This window comes from Trichechus manatus, unplaced genomic scaffold (assembly GCF_000243295.1).
Source record: "Trichechus manatus latirostris isolate Lorelei unplaced genomic scaffold, TriManLat1.0 scaffold00028, whole genome shotgun sequence".
NCBI classification, from domain to species: domain Eukaryota; kingdom Metazoa; phylum Chordata; class Mammalia; order Sirenia; family Trichechidae; genus Trichechus; species Trichechus manatus.
In genome coordinates this window covers 9,104,832-9,125,414 of record NW_004443964.1, presented here as the reverse complement: position 1 = coordinate 9,125,414, position 20,583 = coordinate 9,104,832, and the positions used below count along the sequence as shown (strand labels likewise).

The following is a 20,583-nucleotide window of genomic DNA, read 5'->3' as shown; positions in this document are numbered from 1 at the left end:
GTATCCCTGCTGCCCAGCACAAAGAAGCCCCTCGGTAATGGTTTTTGAATGACTGTAGATAAATCATTTAATTATGTAATGAGCCTTGTTTTATATCGGAAGCCAAGCCAATGGTGTTACTATTATTTTCTCAGCATTGGGGTGGCACAGGAGTCAGTTGCTTCAAATCAAAGCCCCATCATCAGCCGCTAGCTTTCCAGTCCTCTGAGCAGCAGACATGATGCTATGAAAAGTGCAGAGGATGTAGGGTCATGTGTTCAAATCCCAGCTCCACCAGTTATGTACGTATGCGTGACTGGGAGCAAGTTACTTAAGCTCTCTAAGCCACAATTTGCTCATCTGTTAAAGGGGGATAATTATCCCCACTTCATAGGATAGGTGGGCAGATCCAGAGGCTAGTGGGTGTGTATGAACTACATATAACCACATTAGTGTTTGGAACCTTCCGTTCACTTCTGTGAATGAGCCTGCTTCCCTCAAGCCCAGCTCCTGTCTTTGTCCTTCATCAGAGAATCACGGGTGAATTCTCAGGGGTGTTAATACAAGCCCTCTAGAGCAGTAACCCATTCAGGGAATTTAGAAAAGGGCTCCCCATGGCATAAGGAGGTCAAGCAGGGGCAGATTATCCAATAGGCAAGGTAAGCATAGTGCTTTCCTCGCTTACCAAATCATCTATAGGAGAAAATTTCACATTATTTTCACCACATCAAAGATTCTGCTTCTAGGTATGGCCGGCACGTATGTCTCTTCCAACCCCACAGCTCCTTCCTACAGAATCAAACCCTCTTTTCAAATTTACAATCCCTGGCAGGGACGGATGACCCAGTAAGCAAGGTAAGCACAGGCTTACTTGTGCTTACTTCCTAATCTTGTAGTGAACAATTTCATATACGGTGAAAAACCCCCAAGGTTGAGCATTCAGCATTAGAGAAACAAAGACAGAAGAAACAAAAAATAAATGAAAGCTTTCATTTTAAGAATGAAAACAAGCCAGATTTTTATTTTTAACTCCTAAAACTATAAATTCATTCACCATGGAGGCAGATTTCAATAAATTAGAGATAATGAAATGTGGAGAAAAATAATATTTATCGAGTTCCGCTCATGAGCCCAGCACAATGCTAGGCATTTTCACATAAATTCCGTCATTTAACCTTCATAACATCCCATGTTGACAAGCAAGGGTCAGAGCGGCTCAGTGTCCAGCACAAGGTCACATAGGCTCCATGGTGGAACCCGAGTTTGTTCTACCTCTAAAGTCCAGGTTTTTCCCGCTATGGGGTTTTCAGAATGGAAAGGATCCAGAATAGTTAACAAGTCAGCATAGGTTTCCTCATGGGGAAAAGGCCAAGGATGCTGTGTCAGACCCCCAGGAGACCAGGGGCTGGACTTCTCCAAGCTCCACCTCCTTCCAGTTTGGACCAGTCAGCTTCTTAGATGGTTGCAGCCACAATCATCTGCCAATGTCCGTCACTGAAGATGACAAGATAAACTGTGATTGCTTAACTCAAGCCCTTCCCCACTACTGGAAAAACAACTCAAAAGTCCACTTACTGATGGAATGGGCCAGTAGCCCTAAGATTGACAGAAAAGATAACATACTTTTCAATTTAGGAGTATGTCTGGGAGGGTAAGCCAGAAATGGGGAAAGCTAGGGAGAACTTAAGTAGTCTATGACTGATAGGCCAATCTTTCTTTCTTCCCTTTCAGATGTCACAGTGGATCCTTTGCATCTGGGGCCCATGAAGGTGAGAATAGAATATTTGGGCTGGTTGGAACTAGCCTAAGACAGTACAGCAGCCATGGATATGGCGTACGAGCTACTCAATGGGAGCCAAGCATGGCTATCCCCTCCATTTGACCTCAATGGCTCAGTGGTGGCAGTCAATGGCTCCAACCAAACAGAGCCATACTATGACTTGACCAGCAATGCAGTCCTCACATTCATATATTTTGTGGTCTGCATCATCGGGTTGTGTGGCAACACGCTTGTCATTTATGTCATCCTCCGCTATGCCAAGATGAAGACCATCACCAACATTTACATCCTCAACCTGGCCATTGCGGATGAGCTCTTCATGCTGGGCCTGCCCTTCCTGGCCATGCAGGTGGCTCTGGTCCACTGGCCCTTTGGCAAGGCCATTTGCCGGGTGGTCATGACTGTGGATGGCATCAATCAGTTCACCAGCATTTTCTGCTTGACAGTCATGAGCATCGACCGCTACTTGGCCGTGGTCCACCCCATCAAGTCGGCCAAGTGGAGGAGACCCCGGACAGCCAAGATGATCAACATGGCTGTGTGGGGAGTCTCTCTGCTGGTCATCTTGCCTATCATGATATATGCTGGGCTTCGGAGCAACCAGTGGGGGAGAAGCAGCTGCACCATCAACTGGCCAGGTGAATCTGGGGCATGGTACACAGGGTTCATTATCTACACCTTCATCTTGGGGTTCCTGGTACCGCTTACCATCATTTGTCTTTGCTACCTGTTCATTATCATCAAGGTCAAGTCCTCTGGAATCCGAGTGGGTTCCTCCAAGAGGAAAAAGTCGGAGAAGAAGGTCACCCGGATGGTGTCCATAGTGGTAGCTGTCTTCATTTTCTGCTGGCTCCCCTTCTACATCTTCAATGTCTCATCGGTCTCTGTGGCCATCAGCCCCACTCCAGCCCTCAAAGGCATGTTTGACTTTGTGGTGGTCCTCACCTACGCTAATAGCTGTGCCAACCCCATCCTATATGCTTTCTTGTCTGACAACTTCAAGAAGAGCTTCCAGAATGTCCTCTGCTTGGTCAAGGTGAGCGGCACAGATGATGGGGAACGGAGTGACAGTAAGCAGGACAAATCCCGGCTGAATGAGACCACGGAGACCCAGAGGACCCTCCTCAATGGAGACCTCCAGACCAGTATCTGAACCACCTGAAAAACAAAAACGCCAAGCTCTGCCTACTGGCAGTGTGTTCCCTACCCCCATCCCCTTCGTCCTCCCACCTGTCGCACCTGGCTTCTAGTATAGGGAATTGCTCAGCATGAGGCCAATTCAGAAAGCAGTGTTTGAGTCAACTTGTCTGACTGAATGATAGTGTACTGAATTGATTACCTCCCCTTGAAAGCGAACATTTAAATGCAGGCAGACAATTTAAGGTCTGGAGAAGGGGAGATCATGCCTGGGTGTGATCTTTGGAAATGTCGAGGCTCAACGAAAATAGCAAAATGTATCTGTGTGTTTGTGTGTTTAATGCCAATATGTAATCTTGTGTTCTTACGTTTAGACTTGTACATTACTATCCAGTCCCTGTACAGCTATTAGCTACCTTTCCTATGTTCATGTGGACAAGTAGCAAATTCAAGTGTGCAAAGTATAAGCGGACATTTCTTATAATATGGTACCGGCCAAAATGGACTTACCACGAAGCCAATAAAGTGTAAGCTTCGGGCTGTCTCGCATAGCCCTTTCGAAGGCCCAGGAGGTACCCTGGCAGGATATTCACGTGATCGTGTGTTTTTATAAAAATGGAGGAACCCCAGCAGTATGTTCAAGTGGTCATATGCTATTGTAGAAAATGGTAAAAGTAAGACATTTTTGTATTCTTTTTCTGAAAGAGGGCCCCCTAAATTGTCTAACTTCAAGCCTCACAAAACCAGGCTTCACCCTTGGGTGCTGGCATCATTAATTTCAGGCAACTTAGTTCAGAGTAAAAGGGGAGCAGGAGAAACTCTTTGTTAAGACCCAGAACATACATTCATGTGTTTCTTTTTCTCAGAAATAATCAAAGAATTATGTATTTACCCAAAAGGACTTAAATGGTTGTGGTCATTGTATTTATCCAGACAAAACCTGCTTTGTTATAAGATTGCATTTTTCCATCTCAAATTGCTTTAATTTTTCTTAGGGAGCCATAAGAAAAAAAAAAAATCACTAACATGAAAGGTGAAAACTGGCCGGTGATGCTCATGGAGAAACAATCTGATTCTCCCCACTGTGAAAATAAATGAATAAGAATGAAGCAAAATTACACCTTCATGAGAAACCATGAAATTATTATTATTTTTTTAAATGCCAGACATGGCTTCCTAATGAAAGAAAATGGAAATGTAATTCAGCAGCCCCTCAAAGGGTTTTGTTGTTGTTAAGGACTTTTACAAAGCTGGGCATTAAGAAAATCACAATGCAAACTGCAGACTTGAGGACATTGTTTGTAAAAGGTAAGCACCCACATCAGCCAATAAACTTAGCGAGTGTGGGGTGTGTGGGTGTGAGATGGGAGGAGGCCCATCCCTCACAGGTATTACCGCACCACCTTCCTTACCCACTGTATACACATTAAGCATCAGACCTGTGGTGCCACCAGCTCTCTGAGCTATTCCTCAAGGACCATCACAGACAGGCCCTTCCCACCATCAGTGGCATCTCTTGCCCCTGGAACTGTTGACGGGCTCATCCACAAGCGATAAAAGAAGAGAGGATGGTCATTTTATTGACCGACCACAGTTTCCAGGGTGTTAATATACACTTAGGTGTTTGTACTGTTTCCATCATCTCTCGTTCTTATAGGAAAGCCTCACTCTTGGTGTTCCACACATAGACCTCACCATATTTTAAAATGAGCGTCCCTCTTCCGGCTCCCTAAGCAAGGGCTGTTTGATGGTTGGAACGACCGTGGATGGCTGGGCAGGTGCTGCCTTTGTTCTGTCTATCCATATTATTCCACACCACCTCGTTCCCCAAAGTATTTACAGTGGCTTAGGCAAATATATCCAATGAGATTTATGATAGATAAATAAATCTGTGCAAAAAGACAAAGAGGTACAATTGTAAGAGAGGCCACAGGGAAAGGTGTTACACAAAAATGCATGCAGTAAAACCCCACACCATTACAAAGGTCAGCTAACAAGTTCAGGGCGTCCTAGTAGCCACACCTGGTGGAGAGTGACTTCTCCTCTAACTCCTCTTCCTCCTCCTCTACCACCTTCTTCTTCTTCTTTTGTTTTTTTATAAGAAAAACAAGCAAAGGTTTGGAAGGAAATGCTTGAATCCCAACTTTACCATTATTGGAGCCCTGGTGGTGCAGTGGTTAAGAGCTTGGCTGCTAACCAAAAGGTCGGCAGTTCGAATCCACCAGCCGCTCCTTGGAAACCTTATGAGAAGTTCTACTCTGTCCTACAAGGTGGCTATGAGTCAGAATCAACTCGACGGCAACGGGTTTGGGGTTACTATTATTATGATAGGAGATATTCCAGGGCCTTTGAATAAACACCGATTTTTATTTAGGGAAGTGATTCTAAGGGACCAAGAATTGGTGGAAGTGATTTCAAGGCAGATAGAGTAATTCTATGGCACTCATGTCCCTGCAGCCAGAGAAACTGTCTTTGAGGAGGCCAGGGTCCAAAGTAGACATCCAAAGCCCAGAAACGAAATGCATGTCTAGGTACATGGTGTATTTTCATCAGCAGGATGATCATCCTAAGGCTAACAGATGGAGTCTTTAAGATCGATCCTGTAATTCCCTCCAAAATAAGCTGTCGGGTTTCTACTACATAGCAACAGGGATTCTCCATGTTTTAAAATATCTATTTCAGGGATGAGGGTCCCTGAGTGGTGCAAATGGTTAACACGCTTCTTGCTAACTGAAAGGTTGGAGGTTCAAGTCCACCCAGAGGCATCTCGGAAGAAAGTCCTTGCAATCAACTTCCCAAAAAAATCAGCCATTGAAAACTCTATGAAGCACAGTTCTACTCACACACGTGGGGTCACCATGAGTCGGAATCAAGTTAACGGCAACAGGTTGCTTTTTTTAATTTTAGGGATGATTTACTCTTTGTTTTGTTTTTAATCCAAAAAAGGGAATAAAAATTTAAGTGTTAGCAAAATTTTGATTCCAAAATTTAATATTAGATTCCATTCAACAAGTACTTATGAAGATAAATCCGCTCAATGCCAGAAGGGAATAAAAAGCAATGCACTCCACTGGTTTTCGGGTATCTGATCATCTGGATTATACAAGCTACTACTTACCTTCCATGAACATGGGTAGTTAAGGGTTGGTTAGACCTAAGTGGGTTTAGTGAGAAAGGTATTGGGAGAGGTAATATGATACTGTGGCCTGCGCTGAACAATGTCAGCCTGCGTTTCAGGAACACAAAGAGATAGGTAATATTGAACGCAGACTTGAAACTTTGGTGGGGTTCATGGCGTAGCTTTGAACAGTCTAAGAAGACACAGGAGAAGCACACTGCGTAGTAAAATGTTATGCAGAGAGAAAAAGGTGGACTGGTGAATGGGGCTTTCAGAGGTGGCAGTGAGCTACAGTCTATTTGCTTACACACGTTTAACCTCGTCTCCATGACGGAATAGAGCCCTGCTGGCAGAGTGGTTAAACACTCAGCTGCTAACCGAAAGGTCATGGTTCAAACCCACCAGCTGTGGCAGTCTGCTTCAGGAAAGCTTTACAGCCTTGGAAACCCCAAGGGGCGGCTGTACTCTGTCCTATAGAGTCGCTACGAGTCAGAATCGACTCAACAGCAATGGGTTTTGGCGTTTGGTTTCCATGAAGGAATAGAATTGTTGACTGCTGAAGCTTTCAGCCCCAGCTGCTCTAGAGAGGAGCGCCATGCTAGAAAAGATTACATTCTCGTCATTGAGTTGACACGGGTAGGAAGTAAACAGCTGTCTAGATATATGTTCCTAATCAGCTCCAAGTGTGACTATTCAATCATGACGGTAAATGGAAGGCAGAAATGAATTTTGGTCTTGTTGAAGAAAAGAGGCAAGAGAATCATCAAAGGTCCCACATATGGTCAGGAAGTCCTGATACATGTTTCCCAATCTTGTCTCATTATAAGAATCCCAATGGCTGGCAAGCCAAGCATTTAAACTAATAAGTAATGGCTTAGAATTAATCACTTGTCTCACTCGTACTTTTGCCAGACACAGAAACACTGAATTTCCTATCAAATGTTCTATTAGAGCAATCCTTTCAGGTGAACCTTTACCTACGTGGTTGTTTTGCTTCTAAAATGTGAATTTCTGGAGAAATTCCCACAGACAGAGTCCTAATTTTATTTCTAGCAGTTCATCTGGAAAGTAGGCACCAGGGATGGTATTCTACTTCAGCTGAAATCTTCTGTAGTTTGTGTTACCTGATGCTGCAGACCATGAGGGTTGAGAGTAACATCTCAAGGGCGAGCTTTCACACCTTCCACCCCCATTGCCACTTGCAATCTGACTGTCTGCCCTTTCCCTTAACTCAGCAGTATCTGAACACAGGCATCTCGTTTTTCTGCTTAGATGTCTCAGGTTGCCAGCATCTAGACTACGCTTAAAATCAGAGCTAAAAATTAACCAAGACGTAGCCGAGCTGATGTAAAACATTTTGGATTCTCCTAAGATTAGACGTGAGGCGGATATTATTAAAGTGAAATATGGTGGCTGGAACACTGGGCTAGGTGAGCATCTGCCCGCTGCTGGACAAAGGTTTTCAGCAGGAGCCCTGGTGACCCGGCGACTCAGCCTCAGGTGGGAGGAAAGGGACATTGTAGTGGAGAGGGGAGGAAGAGAGAATGAGTGAGGCTTTATTTTTTCACCTCTTTCTGCCTTCCCAGCATGTGTGAAGGCACAGACCAGGGCGAGGAAAAGACCCCTTTGCTTCAATGTGTGTGTCTGGTTGGGAGAGGTGGCCCACTTCCACCCCTGTTCCTGCCAGGACTGGTGCAGAAAAGGAAGGCGCCGGTTAAAGGTAACATTGTCTATCCTTCTAGAAAACTCGTTAAGGAATGTGACGCCAGGCCCACTTAAAAAGCCATTAAAAAGGGCATCCCTCAGATGTGCCCATTGCAATTATTCAATGACGGAGGCCTCCAATGGCTTAAGGGAATAGAGAAGGTCCTTTTGAAGACAGAAAGGGGGGCACAACCTGAACCTGCCGTTGGGGCTGCTACCAGATAATGCTGTCTTAGCCCTGGACGCAGGAGACACCGTTGCACAGTTGTCCCCCAAGTCCTGACAGAAAACAGATTACAGGGCCCTGAAGGACAACTGTCTCAGGAGAGGAAGACTCACTCTCAGCTCTCCAGTGCCCCCTGCAAACACATCAGGTGCAGCGATGCAGAGCAACGCCATTCCTGGACCGCGTCTCCTCTACCTCACAGATTCCTGGGGCTTCAGTTGCTATAAGGGTTCCTGCCCCCAAGTGAGGAAATATGGTCATTTCTGAGGGAGCTGATATTTTTTCTCATTTTTTTTAAAACTAGAAACCCAAATGGTTTTCATATAAAATAACCAAGGCTTAGTTGCTTTCTTAGGAGCCCTGGTGGTGCAATGGTTAAGTGCTCAGCTGCTAACTGAAAGGCTGGCAGTTCAAATCCACCCAGTGTTCTGCAGTCGAAAAGATCTGGTGATCTGCTCCTATAACGATTACAGCCAAGAAAATCCTATGGGGCAGTTCTGCTCTGTCACATGGAGTCTCTATGAGTGGGAATCGACTTGATGGCACGCAGAAACCAGCATCCCCCTTCTCAGGAGAAATGGACAGTCTTTTAACACTCAACATGTACTTTCTCTACAGTGTACGCTGTCAAGCACACACATGCACACGTGACACAGTCATAAATGTGACAAATGTGCATGCACACAATGTGCAGTGTGGCAGGTGCACACGTGTGACACCAGGCACACATGTGACACTGAGCATGTACAGCATTGTGCCGTACACTGTGACAAGTGCTCGTGTGCAATGTGCATGCACTTAAGACACACTTGCTCTTGTGAGGTGCACGTGTGACACATGTGCAGACACGTGGGGCATACATGTGACACGTGCACACATGCTTTATGTATCTCTTAGGCTAAACCGCCAAAGCAGAGATTCTCCAGGGCTTTCCGTGGGGGTGGTAACTACGATTGGACTAACTCATTTGAAGTCTAGGGATATTAAGTCATTTTTTTTCTATACTGATGCTGCAGTATGGGTGGGAGACTTTGTGCATACGCTCATTTCTTTGCCCAGAGGATTCCACGCCAGATCACAGACTGCAACCCTAGACCCACCAGCTGTCCCTGCAATAATAAGCCACCTCGATTAAAAAAGGATAGAGTTGGCAAAAGAGTGGCAATGGTTGGCTACAAAGCATCCCTGCTACTGAATTCTGTTAACGGTGATATTTGTGCATAAGAAGCAACGCAACTTCTTTGCCGAAAAAATCACTGAAAATAATTTTTAAGTTGATTCTCATCAAGGGCAGAATTTTAATGGACATTTCTTCTCTCCGTGGTTTTTAATGCAAATCTAAGGCTGAAAATTTTTCTGGAAGCTGTGATGATGCCTGGCCACCAAGAAAATGAATTGCGGTTCTCTTCCTCACCCACGAGGACATTGCCACAAGAGTCTCTTAAGCATAAAAGTAGTCCTCCCTGGTCCGCTGTCCCGCTCCAGCCCGTTTTCACAGCTCGGGCATCCGTAGCAGCTCATCTTGTTTGCTTCTTAAGTACCTGCCAGTGTGTGATGGGAAAGAGAGCGGTGTTAGATGCTTTGATGGACAGAAGTCTGGTCTCCAGGGCTCATTCTCGAGATTAATTACGGTTTAGCTTAGTCCCAGCTGCGCTGCCAACCTGGAGTGCTAGACGCTTCCGAGCGCGGACTTGGACCGGATGAAGGCTTACTTTGTTTGGCTTCAGTTTAAGTGCTTTTTGGCAGATTGCAATAGTCTCCTAGATATCTCTTCCCAGCTCCCGGGTAGATGGGTGCTGTATTATTTATGGTGGACTTGCTGTGGGAGGCGAGACACCACAGCAGTCTACTTTTCTGCTCTGCACCTTGCCACCTTTCGCCTTCTCCCACCTCCAAAGGCTTGGGGACGGATGTCAGCGGCAGAGCTCGCGGGCTGGGTCACGGTGTGTGCAGTCCCTGCCCTGGGCTCTCTGCGCATTCCTTCTCCATCTTAAACTGAGTAGCTGAGCAGAGACAAAATCCGGTCTGCCATCAGCAACCTGGTTTTCGGCCGCTGGGTTGACATGGAAATGGGTAATTAGAGAGTTCGGGGTTTCAAGGGCTTTCTTGCTGCCTCCAGGGCCAAGAAAGGAAATCCTGACTGCTGGAGAAGAAGCAAAGCAGGGCACGGAAGCTGCAAGTTGCTTCAGCAGCAAAGTCTGCCTTCTGAGGTCAGCCTCACCTTAGGGACTGCGTTCAGAGGAAGGCCTGGAGCCTTCCATGGGGAACCAGCTGAGGGGGGTGGCCTGTAAGCAGGGAGTCTCACATTTTTTTAAATGTATCACATCAGAGTTCATTTCCTTTAAAAATACCCTCCTCCGATCTTTTAAAAGGATTCTCTAATATTTATAGTTAAAATTAAAAATTTAATTTAAATTTAATTTTAAAATGCATTCTTTTGAAGAATTCTACAATGTCCCCTTTTAAGCAACTAAGAAAGGGACACTTGGTTTTCATAAAATGAGCGTGGGAACAGATTTAAAGGTGTTTTATCCTTGGAGGGTGGGGACATTGGTGATTCAGTGGTAGAATTCTCACCTCCCATGGGGAGACCCGGGTTCGATTTCCGGCCAATGAACCTCATGCACAGTCACCACCCATCTGTCAGTGGAAGCTTGCATGTTGCTAGGATGCTGAACACGTTTCAGTGGAGCTTCTAGACTAAGACAGACTAGGAAGAAAGGCCTGGCGATCTACTTCCAAAAATCAGTCAATGAAAACCCTATGGATCATTCCGGTACGATCCGCGACTGATCATGGGAATGGCACAGGACTGGGCAGCATTTTGTTCCATTGTGCATGGGGTCACCATGAGTCTGGGGCCAACTTGGCGGCAGCTAAGAACAATCCTATGGGTAGATGGTGCACAACTACGTCTCATTCTTTTTCTCTCCCTCCTTTTGGCCATTAAATGTCCTTTGATGGAGCATCTTAATAAGTAGTTGAGCAGGAGAAAAAGATTTCTAACTAGAACAACCAGCTAATGAAGGTTGGTTTCCAGTTTTTTCTTACTTGAAGAAGGAAACTAGCTACCCCAGGCAGATAATAAACTGCCATGAGCAGCCACCAAGCTCACCCTATTGATGGTGAGCAAAAGTAACATCAGACAATTCCAGGACCAGAATGATTTCAAAGCCTTTTCCCCAGCAGAAGTCTCCACTCTAGTCTCTGACAACTCAGACCCAGCTCAATCATAAAGGACAGAGTGTGGAGTGCATGGTGTTGACTTTATAACTGGTTGAAAGACAGTTTAACATGTAAGGTGCATTTTCTCTAAAGCCTGCTTCCTCCTTATTTCACAGTTAATCTATCCATCACTCTCTGGCTGTCACTCACCAAAAAACAATGTTGGCGTTTTACAAACAGTAGCTCAATCACTATCAAAGAAGATTGAAAACCCTTTATACACAGGATGCCACACTGCATTTCGCCCCCTCTCTGTTCTTTTGAGTGATGCTGACATTGTTGGAAGGAGCCCTGGTGGCACAGTGGTAAAGTGCTCAGCTGCTAACCGAAAGCTCAGTGGTTCAAACCCACCAGCCACTCCTTGGGAGTAAGATGCGGCAATCTGCTCCCATAAAGATCACAGCCTTGGAAACTCTATGGGGCAGTTCTACTGTGTCCTATAGGGTTGCTATGAGTTGTAATCAACCCGACAGCAACAGGTCTGGTTTTGTTTTTCTGACATTGTTATTATTGTTGTTGTCATCCTTTTATTCTGAAGGTGGTGGAGATAACGAAATCGAGCCTTGGGCTTCTTTCTACCCGTCTTTGAAGGCTTAATGGACTTATCTTTCTCCTTCCATGTTCCGTGGATACAAAAAGGCCTGGGACAGCCAGAAAAAGCCTTTGGCGGCCCCAGCTGCAAAAACAGTTTCAGTTTTATGATGTGATTGATGGTTTTAACATGTGAAAAAGAGGTGTACATGTAGTCTATAGCTAGATATTTTTATTATTCTTATGGTATTTTGTACGTGGTTATTCTTGCTAATGTGTCATCTGCATGCTCAGGATGTATGTGGAATTGCTAAAACTGCTTTTGCTTTCCAGTAAGCTGCAACTGCCTTTGTGATTGCATGTTTCTCTGTCAGATCAACTTACCTCCATATTTGCTGTTTTAATTGATTGTATAATTCTTATACTAGAAACCAAAAGGTTTCATTCTTTTCAGTGACTTTATTTTTTATATTTACAAGTGTACTGTTTTATAAACTACCTTCCCATGAAACCATGTTCTCCATCGAAGGGCCTCGGACTGACATTTGTTCACTGGGCCAGGTATGTGAATTCTCCTCTGTCCCCACCAATCTCTGAAAACATCCCACGTGCTCCAGAAAGTGAGTCAGAGTCCTGGGTAACAGAACCCGCACTTTACAGATTTCCTAAAACACTGAACTGCAAGCAGGCTTTAGAATTTACAGTTTGTTTTAAACCTCTAAGTCCAAGTAAAACCCTACAAAGTGTTTTCTAGATCTTACCAAGGTCTTAAGGAGGGTGCAGTTGTTAAGCGCTCAGCTGCTAGCCAGAAGGTCGGCGGCGTTTCGAATCCACTACTGTTCCACGAGAGAAAGATGTGGCAATATGCTTCTACTGCAGCCTTGGAAATGCTATGGGGCAGTTCTGCTCTGTCCTATAGGGTCACTTTGAGTCAGCGATAGGTGTTTTGGTTTACTAAGACCTTAGCAATTATTTGTCTGCAAACAGTCAAAAAAACGTGAAAATAGGCAACAACTGGTGAGTATCATTTTGTCCACAGACTGATTTTTGAGTGGCCCTATCTGATTTCTTCCACGTTTTATAGCCTAGTTTAAATAAATAGCATGCCTGGATCAATGGAGAGCAGATGACAAAAGGGATGCTCTGAAGATGCCATAAAGACATGCCAGTTCTTGGTCAATTTCCAGCTGTTTATAGCAGAGTCTTAACTATAAATGAGACTGCTAACATCAGAAAACAACATTAGTTAACAATCTGAGTGCTCATTCTGTACCAAGTCCTATTCTAAGCATTTTATAATCATCATCTAATTCAATTCCCGCAAGAGCCCTATGAAGTAGGTTCTGTTGTTATCCCATTCTACAGATGAGAAAACTGAAGGCACACAGTACTGACATCACTGGCCCAGAACCTGCACTCTTAGCCACCTGATCACATTGCACTTCCACCAATGGGATGGGTGATCTTGGGCAAGTACTTGACATTCTGGAACCCCCCACTTCCTCACCTGCAAAAAAGGGATAACACCATGTACCTCACAGCATTTTTGTAAAGGTTGGGTGAAAAAAAATATTTAAAATAATTTATCACATTACCAGGAATATAACCCATTGCTGTCAAGTCAATTCTGACTCATACCAACCCTACAGGACAGAGTAGAACTGCCCCATAGGGTTTCCAAGGCTGTAATCTTTACGGAAGCAGACTGCCACATCTTTCTCCCATGGAGCACCTGGCGGGTTTGAACCGCTGACCTTCCGGTTATCAGCCAAGTGCTTAACCACTGCATCACCAGGGCTCCTTGCCAGACCTATACCCAATGCTGTCGAGTCGATTCTGACTCATAGCGATCCTACAGGACAGAGTAGAACTGCCCCATAGTGTTTAGAGGTGCCCAGTAAATGTGAGGTTCCCTTCACCTCTGTTAAAGAAGACCAGAAATGTTTTGCTTGTTAAACAACCGACCATGTTCCAAATTGTCTCAGATTAAACCATGGTTCGCATGGTAATCCCACCAGTAGTGGAAGCTTAGCTGGCACCACCAAATCCAACCATGTGATGCAAGAGGAAAGCAAGTTGGGGTGCAGAAAAGTAAATGCAATTATGTGTCTGCCTGATAAGGGGCCATACACTCCCTAGCTACACAAGAGTATTCCTTTCTGGCTAGAAGACTTTACTTTCTGCTAAGCCTAACTACACTTTGGTCTTCATCAGAATGGACCAGGGATAACCTCTCACCTCCCCTAACACAGCCTCATATTGCCAAAGCATTCTGGAAACTTAGCAGGTCACAACATGTTACAAACCGCTGAGTTCTTTTTTCGTTCTTCCACCAGTGTGAGACCGTGGCTGGCCTGGGGCCTGGTACTACCCAGAGGGAGAAGACCATGCCATTAATCCTGGGTATACAGCCATCTGTATCACTCACGGGTCCAGCTGGAAACAGATGCTACACTTAAAAGGGTTTCACTGAAACGAATGTAATGAAGGGACTACATACGGAGGTGTGGGCAGCTTGAGGGGATCATCAAGAGCGGGACGAGGTGCCTGGAGATTAAGGAAAGGTTTCGAGTCCAGCAGAAGCCTTTACCAGCCCTAAGCTGAAGGAGCAAGGGAGGGGATGGTGTTACAAGAGCCCGGTCAGATCTGAAGCCACCAGGAAGGTAAGACTTGGCAGGAGCTATGGTCATAAGGTAATTCAGCCACTGCCAGGATCACAGTGAATCCCTTTGATCTCCTTTCATGGCTGAACTCAACCAGAGCCCAAGAACAAGAGAGGCAATGGAGGCAGTTCACAGAGGTCAGCCTCTCGGGCACAGGATGGATGAGGTGTGGGGAGGAGGCAGATGGAGAAAAACCAGCACTGCATTGTGTGCAGTATCCTCGCATCTCAGGACTCCAGCACTCTCAAGCTACCAATGATCCATTGGGACAGCTGGATCGAGTTCATTAAAACTTCCACCAGTGTGCAGGCACAACTGAGGGCCCCTTTACAGCTTTCCAGTATTAGAAACACTCTAAATCCTAAGAGGGTAAACTAGATTTTCAGTAAATAACCATGGGACTTCTTAGGAGCTGCAAAAGAGACGGAGGGGGATTTTCAGCCACTCATGTAGTATTCTAGATGGTTAACACTCAAAGACTCAACTCTGCTTTGGGTATTGATGTTACAGAAGGCAATGTTGTGGTCTCCCGCTAAAATGTCCCTTAGCAAGACATAACCAGCACCTGTCTGTTATGGACCACAACAGAATATTGACCAATATGGTGCTGGAAGATGGTGCAGGACTGGGCAACGTTACATTCTGTTATACACAAGGTAGCCATGAGTCGGAGCCAACATGACAGCAACTAACAACAAGAAAGCAAGACGTACACCTACCTGCACAGTTTTTCACATTTAAAGATCTAGTAATATACTGTCCTACTTTCCCCACCTATACCAAAACCATATCAAAAAAACCGACCTGGCTGTTTAACACAATTAAGTGGTTGCATTTTCCCCAAGAACTTTCCCAGTGGCTAAAAGTCCCCTAATACATAATGGGACCCGAATAAAACATATTTTCAAAAGACCCAATGTGTAAATTTTCTCAGGTCTAAGGATTCAGAAACAAGCCCTTGTGGTGCAGTGGTTAAGTGCTCGGCTGCTAACCAGAAGATCGATGGTTAGAACCCACCAGCCGCTCCGCAGGAGAAAATGAGACAGTTGGCTTCTGTAAAGATTGTTGTTATCGTTGTAAGGTGTTGCTGAGTCAGTTCCAATTCCTAGCGACACTATGTACAACAGAACGAAACGCTGTCTGGTCCTGTGCCATCTTCAAAATCATGGCTATGTTTGATCCCATTGTTGCAGCCACTGTGTCAATCCATCTCATTAAGGATCTTCCTCTTTTTCACTGACTTTACCAAACATGAAGTCCTTCTCCAAGGACTGGTCCCCCCGATAACATGTCCAAAGTACATGAGGCAGTCTCGCCATCCTCACTTCTAAGGAGCATTCTGGCTGTACTTCCTCCAAGACAGATTTGTTCATTTTTCTGGCTGTCCATTGTATATTCTGTGTTCTTTGCCAACACCATTATTCCAAGGCGTCAATCCTTTTTTGGTCTTCCTTATTCATTGTCCAGCTTTCACATGCATATGAAGCAACTGAAAATACCATAGCTTGAGTCAGGCACACCTTAGTCCCTAAAGTGACATCTTTGCTGTTTAACACTTTAAAGAGGTTTTTTTGCAGCAGATTTGCCCAGTGCAGTATGTCATTTGATTTCTTGACTGCTGCTGCCATGGGTGTTGATTGTGGAGCCAAGTAAAATGAAATCCTTGACAACTTCAATATTTTCTCCATTTATCATGGTGTTGCTTATTGGTCCAGTTGTGAGGATTTTTGTTTCCTTTATGCTAAGGTGTAACCCATACCAAAGGCTTTGATATTCATCAGTAGGTGCTTCAAGTCCTCTTCACTTTCAGCAAGCAAGATTGTATTATCTGTATATCGTAGGTTGTTAATGAGTCTTCCTCCAATCCTTCTTCATATAGTCTGCCTTCTTGGATTATTTTCTCAGCATACAGAATGAACAAGTATGGTGAAAGGATACAACCTTGATGCACACCTTTTCTGATTTTAAACCACACAGTATCCCCTTGTTCTGTTTGAACAATTGCCTCTGGGTCTATGTACAGGTTCCTCATGAGCACAATTAAGTGTTCTGGAATTCCCATTCCTCACAATGTTATCCATAATTTGTTATGATCCACACAGTCAAATGCTTGAATAGTCAATAAAACACAGGTAAACATCTTTCTGGTATTCTCTGCTTTCAGCCAAGATCCATCTGACATCAGCAATGATCTCTCTCATTCCACATTCTCTTCTGAATTTTGCTTGAATTTGTGGCAGTTTCCCGTTGATGTACTGCTGCAACTGTTTTTGAATGATCTTCGGCAAAATTTTACTCGTGTGTGATACTAATGATATTGTTCAATAATTTCCACATTCTGTTGGATCACCTTTCTTTGGAATGGGCACAAATATGGATCTCTTCCAGGTGGTTGGCCAGGTAGCTGTCTTCCAAATTTCTTGGCTTAGATGAGTGAGGACTTCCAGCGTTGCATCAGTTTGCTGAAACATCTCGATTGATACTCCATCAGTTCCTGGAGCCTTGTTCTTCACCAATGCTTTCAGTGCAGCTTGAACTTCTTCCTTCAATATCATCAGTTCTTAATCATATGCTACTTCCTGAAATAGTTGAACATCGGCCAATTCTTTTTGGTACAGTGACTCTGTGTATTCCTTCCATTTGCTTTTGATGCTTCCTGCATCATTCAATATTTTGCCCATAGAATGCTTCCTGCGTCGTTCAATATTTTGCCCATAGAATCCTTCAATATCGCAACCTTGGAAACCCTATGAGGCAGTTCTACTCTGTCCTATATGGTCGCTATGAGTCAGAATCAAATTGACGGCAACGGGTTTTTAAGGATCCAGACTCTTATCATCCAGATGGCTACAAGCAGGATGGATGTTTCTGATTAACCTGATGGAGCTTAAACAAAACAAGACAAAACAAACAAACTTCACAACACTGATCCAGGTAACTGAGGACACTGACATAGCAGAGCTTCCTACAATCATACCTCCACCTAACTTTCCGCAGTTTCCTCAGAGGACTGAGTTCCATGCTCTGAGTCTTGGAACTTTAAATGTTCTAAGCTGTTGTTAGCTGCCACTTGGAATTTTAGGTTGTGTGAATCCCATGATGGGGCATGATCCTGCCAATGGCTAATCCCAAGGAAAGGTGGACTTGAATACTGCTTCCTCCCAAGCTATTTCTCTAGTCATGCTGGATCCAAGAGGAAATATCCCACCACAATTTATCATTACAGTTGAACATTTTCAGGTGGCAGCTGTTGGATGTCTTGGAGGCTATTGTACTTCTCTAGGTAAGGTGGGGGCAGCATCACTGTAATAAAACACCAGCTTCTAAATCTCTATTCTCAAGTTGAGTGGCCACTTCTCCTTGAACTTATGCCTACCCTGAGTATTGCTGTCTTAGAGTCTAAATAGATGTGTGCACAGATTCACACAAAGCCCAGAAGCAGCAAGCTAAGGGAATAAGGAGGTTAAGATGGAGAAGTCTCTTCTAATCATAAATAACATTCAAAATTCCAAAGAATTCCCATAATTTGAGGGTGAGAGGAGGGCTGAGATTAGATCAAAATATGAATAAATTCAACATTTCTGAATTTAGAGTAAATTACTCGGGCAATTTTACTTCTTTCACAAAGGAATGACAGGGTAAGGTATATTTACAGACATGTTAGCATACCAATAAATTACTGTATTACAAAGTTAAATTATTATTCATGCTCTCAACAAAGATTCAGTGTCTACTGTGTGTCAGACACTGTCCTAGGAGCTGGGAACTCAATGAGACAAAAGACAGATCGGGTCTCTGCTCCTTGTTGTGGGAGAGACACTGAATAAAAAAATACAGGATAAATAAACATGTCATTTCATTGTAGTGACAACTGCTATGATGAAAATACACAGACAGTAAAGAATGGTGATTAAGGGTGAGGGCTTCTGAGCCAGACAGACTGGCTTGTATCTCAACTCTGCTACTTCCTCAATGATTTGGGTCAAATTACATAACCTTTCTCTGGTCCCCAATTTCCTCCTTAGTGAAATAGAGATAAGAACAGAATCTAGGAAATGTGACTTTGAGTCTTTACTTTCTATCCCTCCTTTCCCTTTCCCACTGCTTCTGGGGAGCCACCCCTTCCTCTTCTGCTTCCTTCTGCTCTCCGGTCTCGTCAAAACCAGAGATGTGGGCAAAGAGTCAAGCTCCAGCAGTTGGACCAGGCACTGTGCTGGGGCAGAGGGTACAGAGATGAGAAACTACAGTCTTTTTTCTCAAGGTATTAGGAGGTAAATGAGTAAGAAGGGCACCTCTTAGTTTTATGGCTATGGTTTAGGGGTGACTGTGTGTGTGTGTTGTGTGATAACTGCTGGTGTCAAGTTTTTTCCTTTTACCTTACATCTTTAGGGGTAGAATTTTTTTGTTGTGGTAAATATGTATGTAACAAAACATTTTCCATTTTAACATTCTTCACATGTACAGCTTAGTGACATTAACTTATGTTCATCCTGTTGTTCAACCACCACCCTTAACCATTCCCAAATGTTTCCCTCATCCTTAACAGAAGCTCAGTGTCCCCTAAACATTGAATCCTCCTTTCTTTAAAGGTAGGATTTTAAACATCAAACATTTCAGTTCAGGAGATTGTATGTAGACAATCCTAGGCCCCTGAAATCAAACCTAGGCATTCTGCCAATAGTAATAGCTATAACTGTGAGCACCACACAGGCACTTTGCACAGATTATCTTTAATTCTCACAACCATCCTATGGCATAGGCGTTGTTACACTCATTTTACAGGTAAAAATGAGGCTCAGCAAGACCAACTAATTGACTGAGGTTACAGAGATTGTCAATGGCTGACCTAGTATTCAGAATCTGGTCAGTCTGACTCTAGAATCCTTGATCTTTCTACTTTGTTGCATTGTTAGCTTCCAAGAAAACTTCAGAACATTAAGAGACAGATGCACCAAGCAATTGTGAGCAACATTCAGATTGGTGCCCATACTGCTTCCCACCCCCTGCCTAAGATGGGTCCACCCGTTCAAATTGTACAGGCAGTTTGGGGACCCAAGATGGAGTGGCTCGCCAGTGATTTGGGAGCAGATGACAGATGGGCTGGCCATGCCTGGTAGCCAAGTGTCTGTATGCTAGAGGACTGTCTTTCAAAACAGGGGACACATTTTGACATGTTTACTTTCTCTAAGCCCACCATCACTCCCTTATGTCATTCAGAATACCAAAGGGGCGGGGTCCTTCCTACTACCTAATAGAAACATAGAAAGCAAGCCAGCATAATGCCTACAATGGAAGGGTTTTAACCAGAATTTTGGCAACACCATATTTTCTCCTTCCATTTTGCAGTATGTGGTCTCGCACCTGGGAAAGCATCCCACAGACCTTGGCTCCCAGACGAAACAAGTGACTTTCAGAGAGTAAATTTTCAATAAATATTTCCAAATGAGTGAATGGTGTCATGCATATATGTCACATAATCACGGAGTATCTACTCAAAGGCTGCATTGAAAAAGGCAAAGAATCTTTTACCATCAGTAACCTAATAGTTGAAATAATAAAATCCATAAGACAATTCTCACCCATATCACACCCATTTACAAACCCTTGTTTCAATACCTCTTTTATGTAAGGTGACTGTGTTTTTGGCATGAAGGAAGAACCTGCCTCAACCCCGATGATGTTGGAGGGAAGGGGTATTCTCTGACAGATTAGAGTGGAACTGAATGGGGGATGGGCACACCTGGAGAAGAGATAATCAATAGAAAAGACAAAATTACCTAGGAAAATGAAAATAAGAAACTTCACTCTGACTATGTTACAAGAAGGAGCCCCCGAAAGGCATAAACGGTTAATACACTTGGCTGCAGACTGAAAGGTTGGAGGTTCGAATCCACCCAGAGGCACCTTGGAAGAAAGGTCTGATGATCTACTTCCAAAAAATCAGTCACAGAAAACCCTATGGAGCACAGTTGTACTCTAACACACATGGGACCACCAAGAGTCAGAGTCGACTCAACAGCAACTGGTTTTACTGGTTTAAGCTAGGAGAAATAGAAGGAGAAAAAGCAAGAACAAAGCAAAAAGAAAAGGAGACGAATCTGATAAATCAGTTAAGAGAGGAGAAAAGAAAGGGAAACTGGATCTGGTAAAGGATAGACTATGTCTATAAAACAAATGTCGGGGGCTGGACAGACCGGTGGGATTCAGACACTTGCTATTT

The 20,583-nt window shown here is 44.1% G+C and overlaps 1 protein-coding gene across 1 annotated transcript; it reads left to right on the top strand.

Annotated features, from left to right (window-relative positions):
• The first annotated feature begins 1,716 nt into the window (after window positions 1-1,716).
• SSTR2 (somatostatin receptor 2) lies at window positions 1,717-3,185 on the top strand. The gene has a single exon (XM_004374177.2). It carries the CDS (start codon window positions 1,803-1,805, stop codon window positions 2,910-2,912), a length of 1,110 nt encoding a protein of 369 aa, XP_004374234.1. The 5' UTR covers window positions 1,717-1,802; the 3' UTR covers window positions 2,913-3,185.
• Window positions 3,186-20,583: the final 17,398 nt, after the last annotated feature.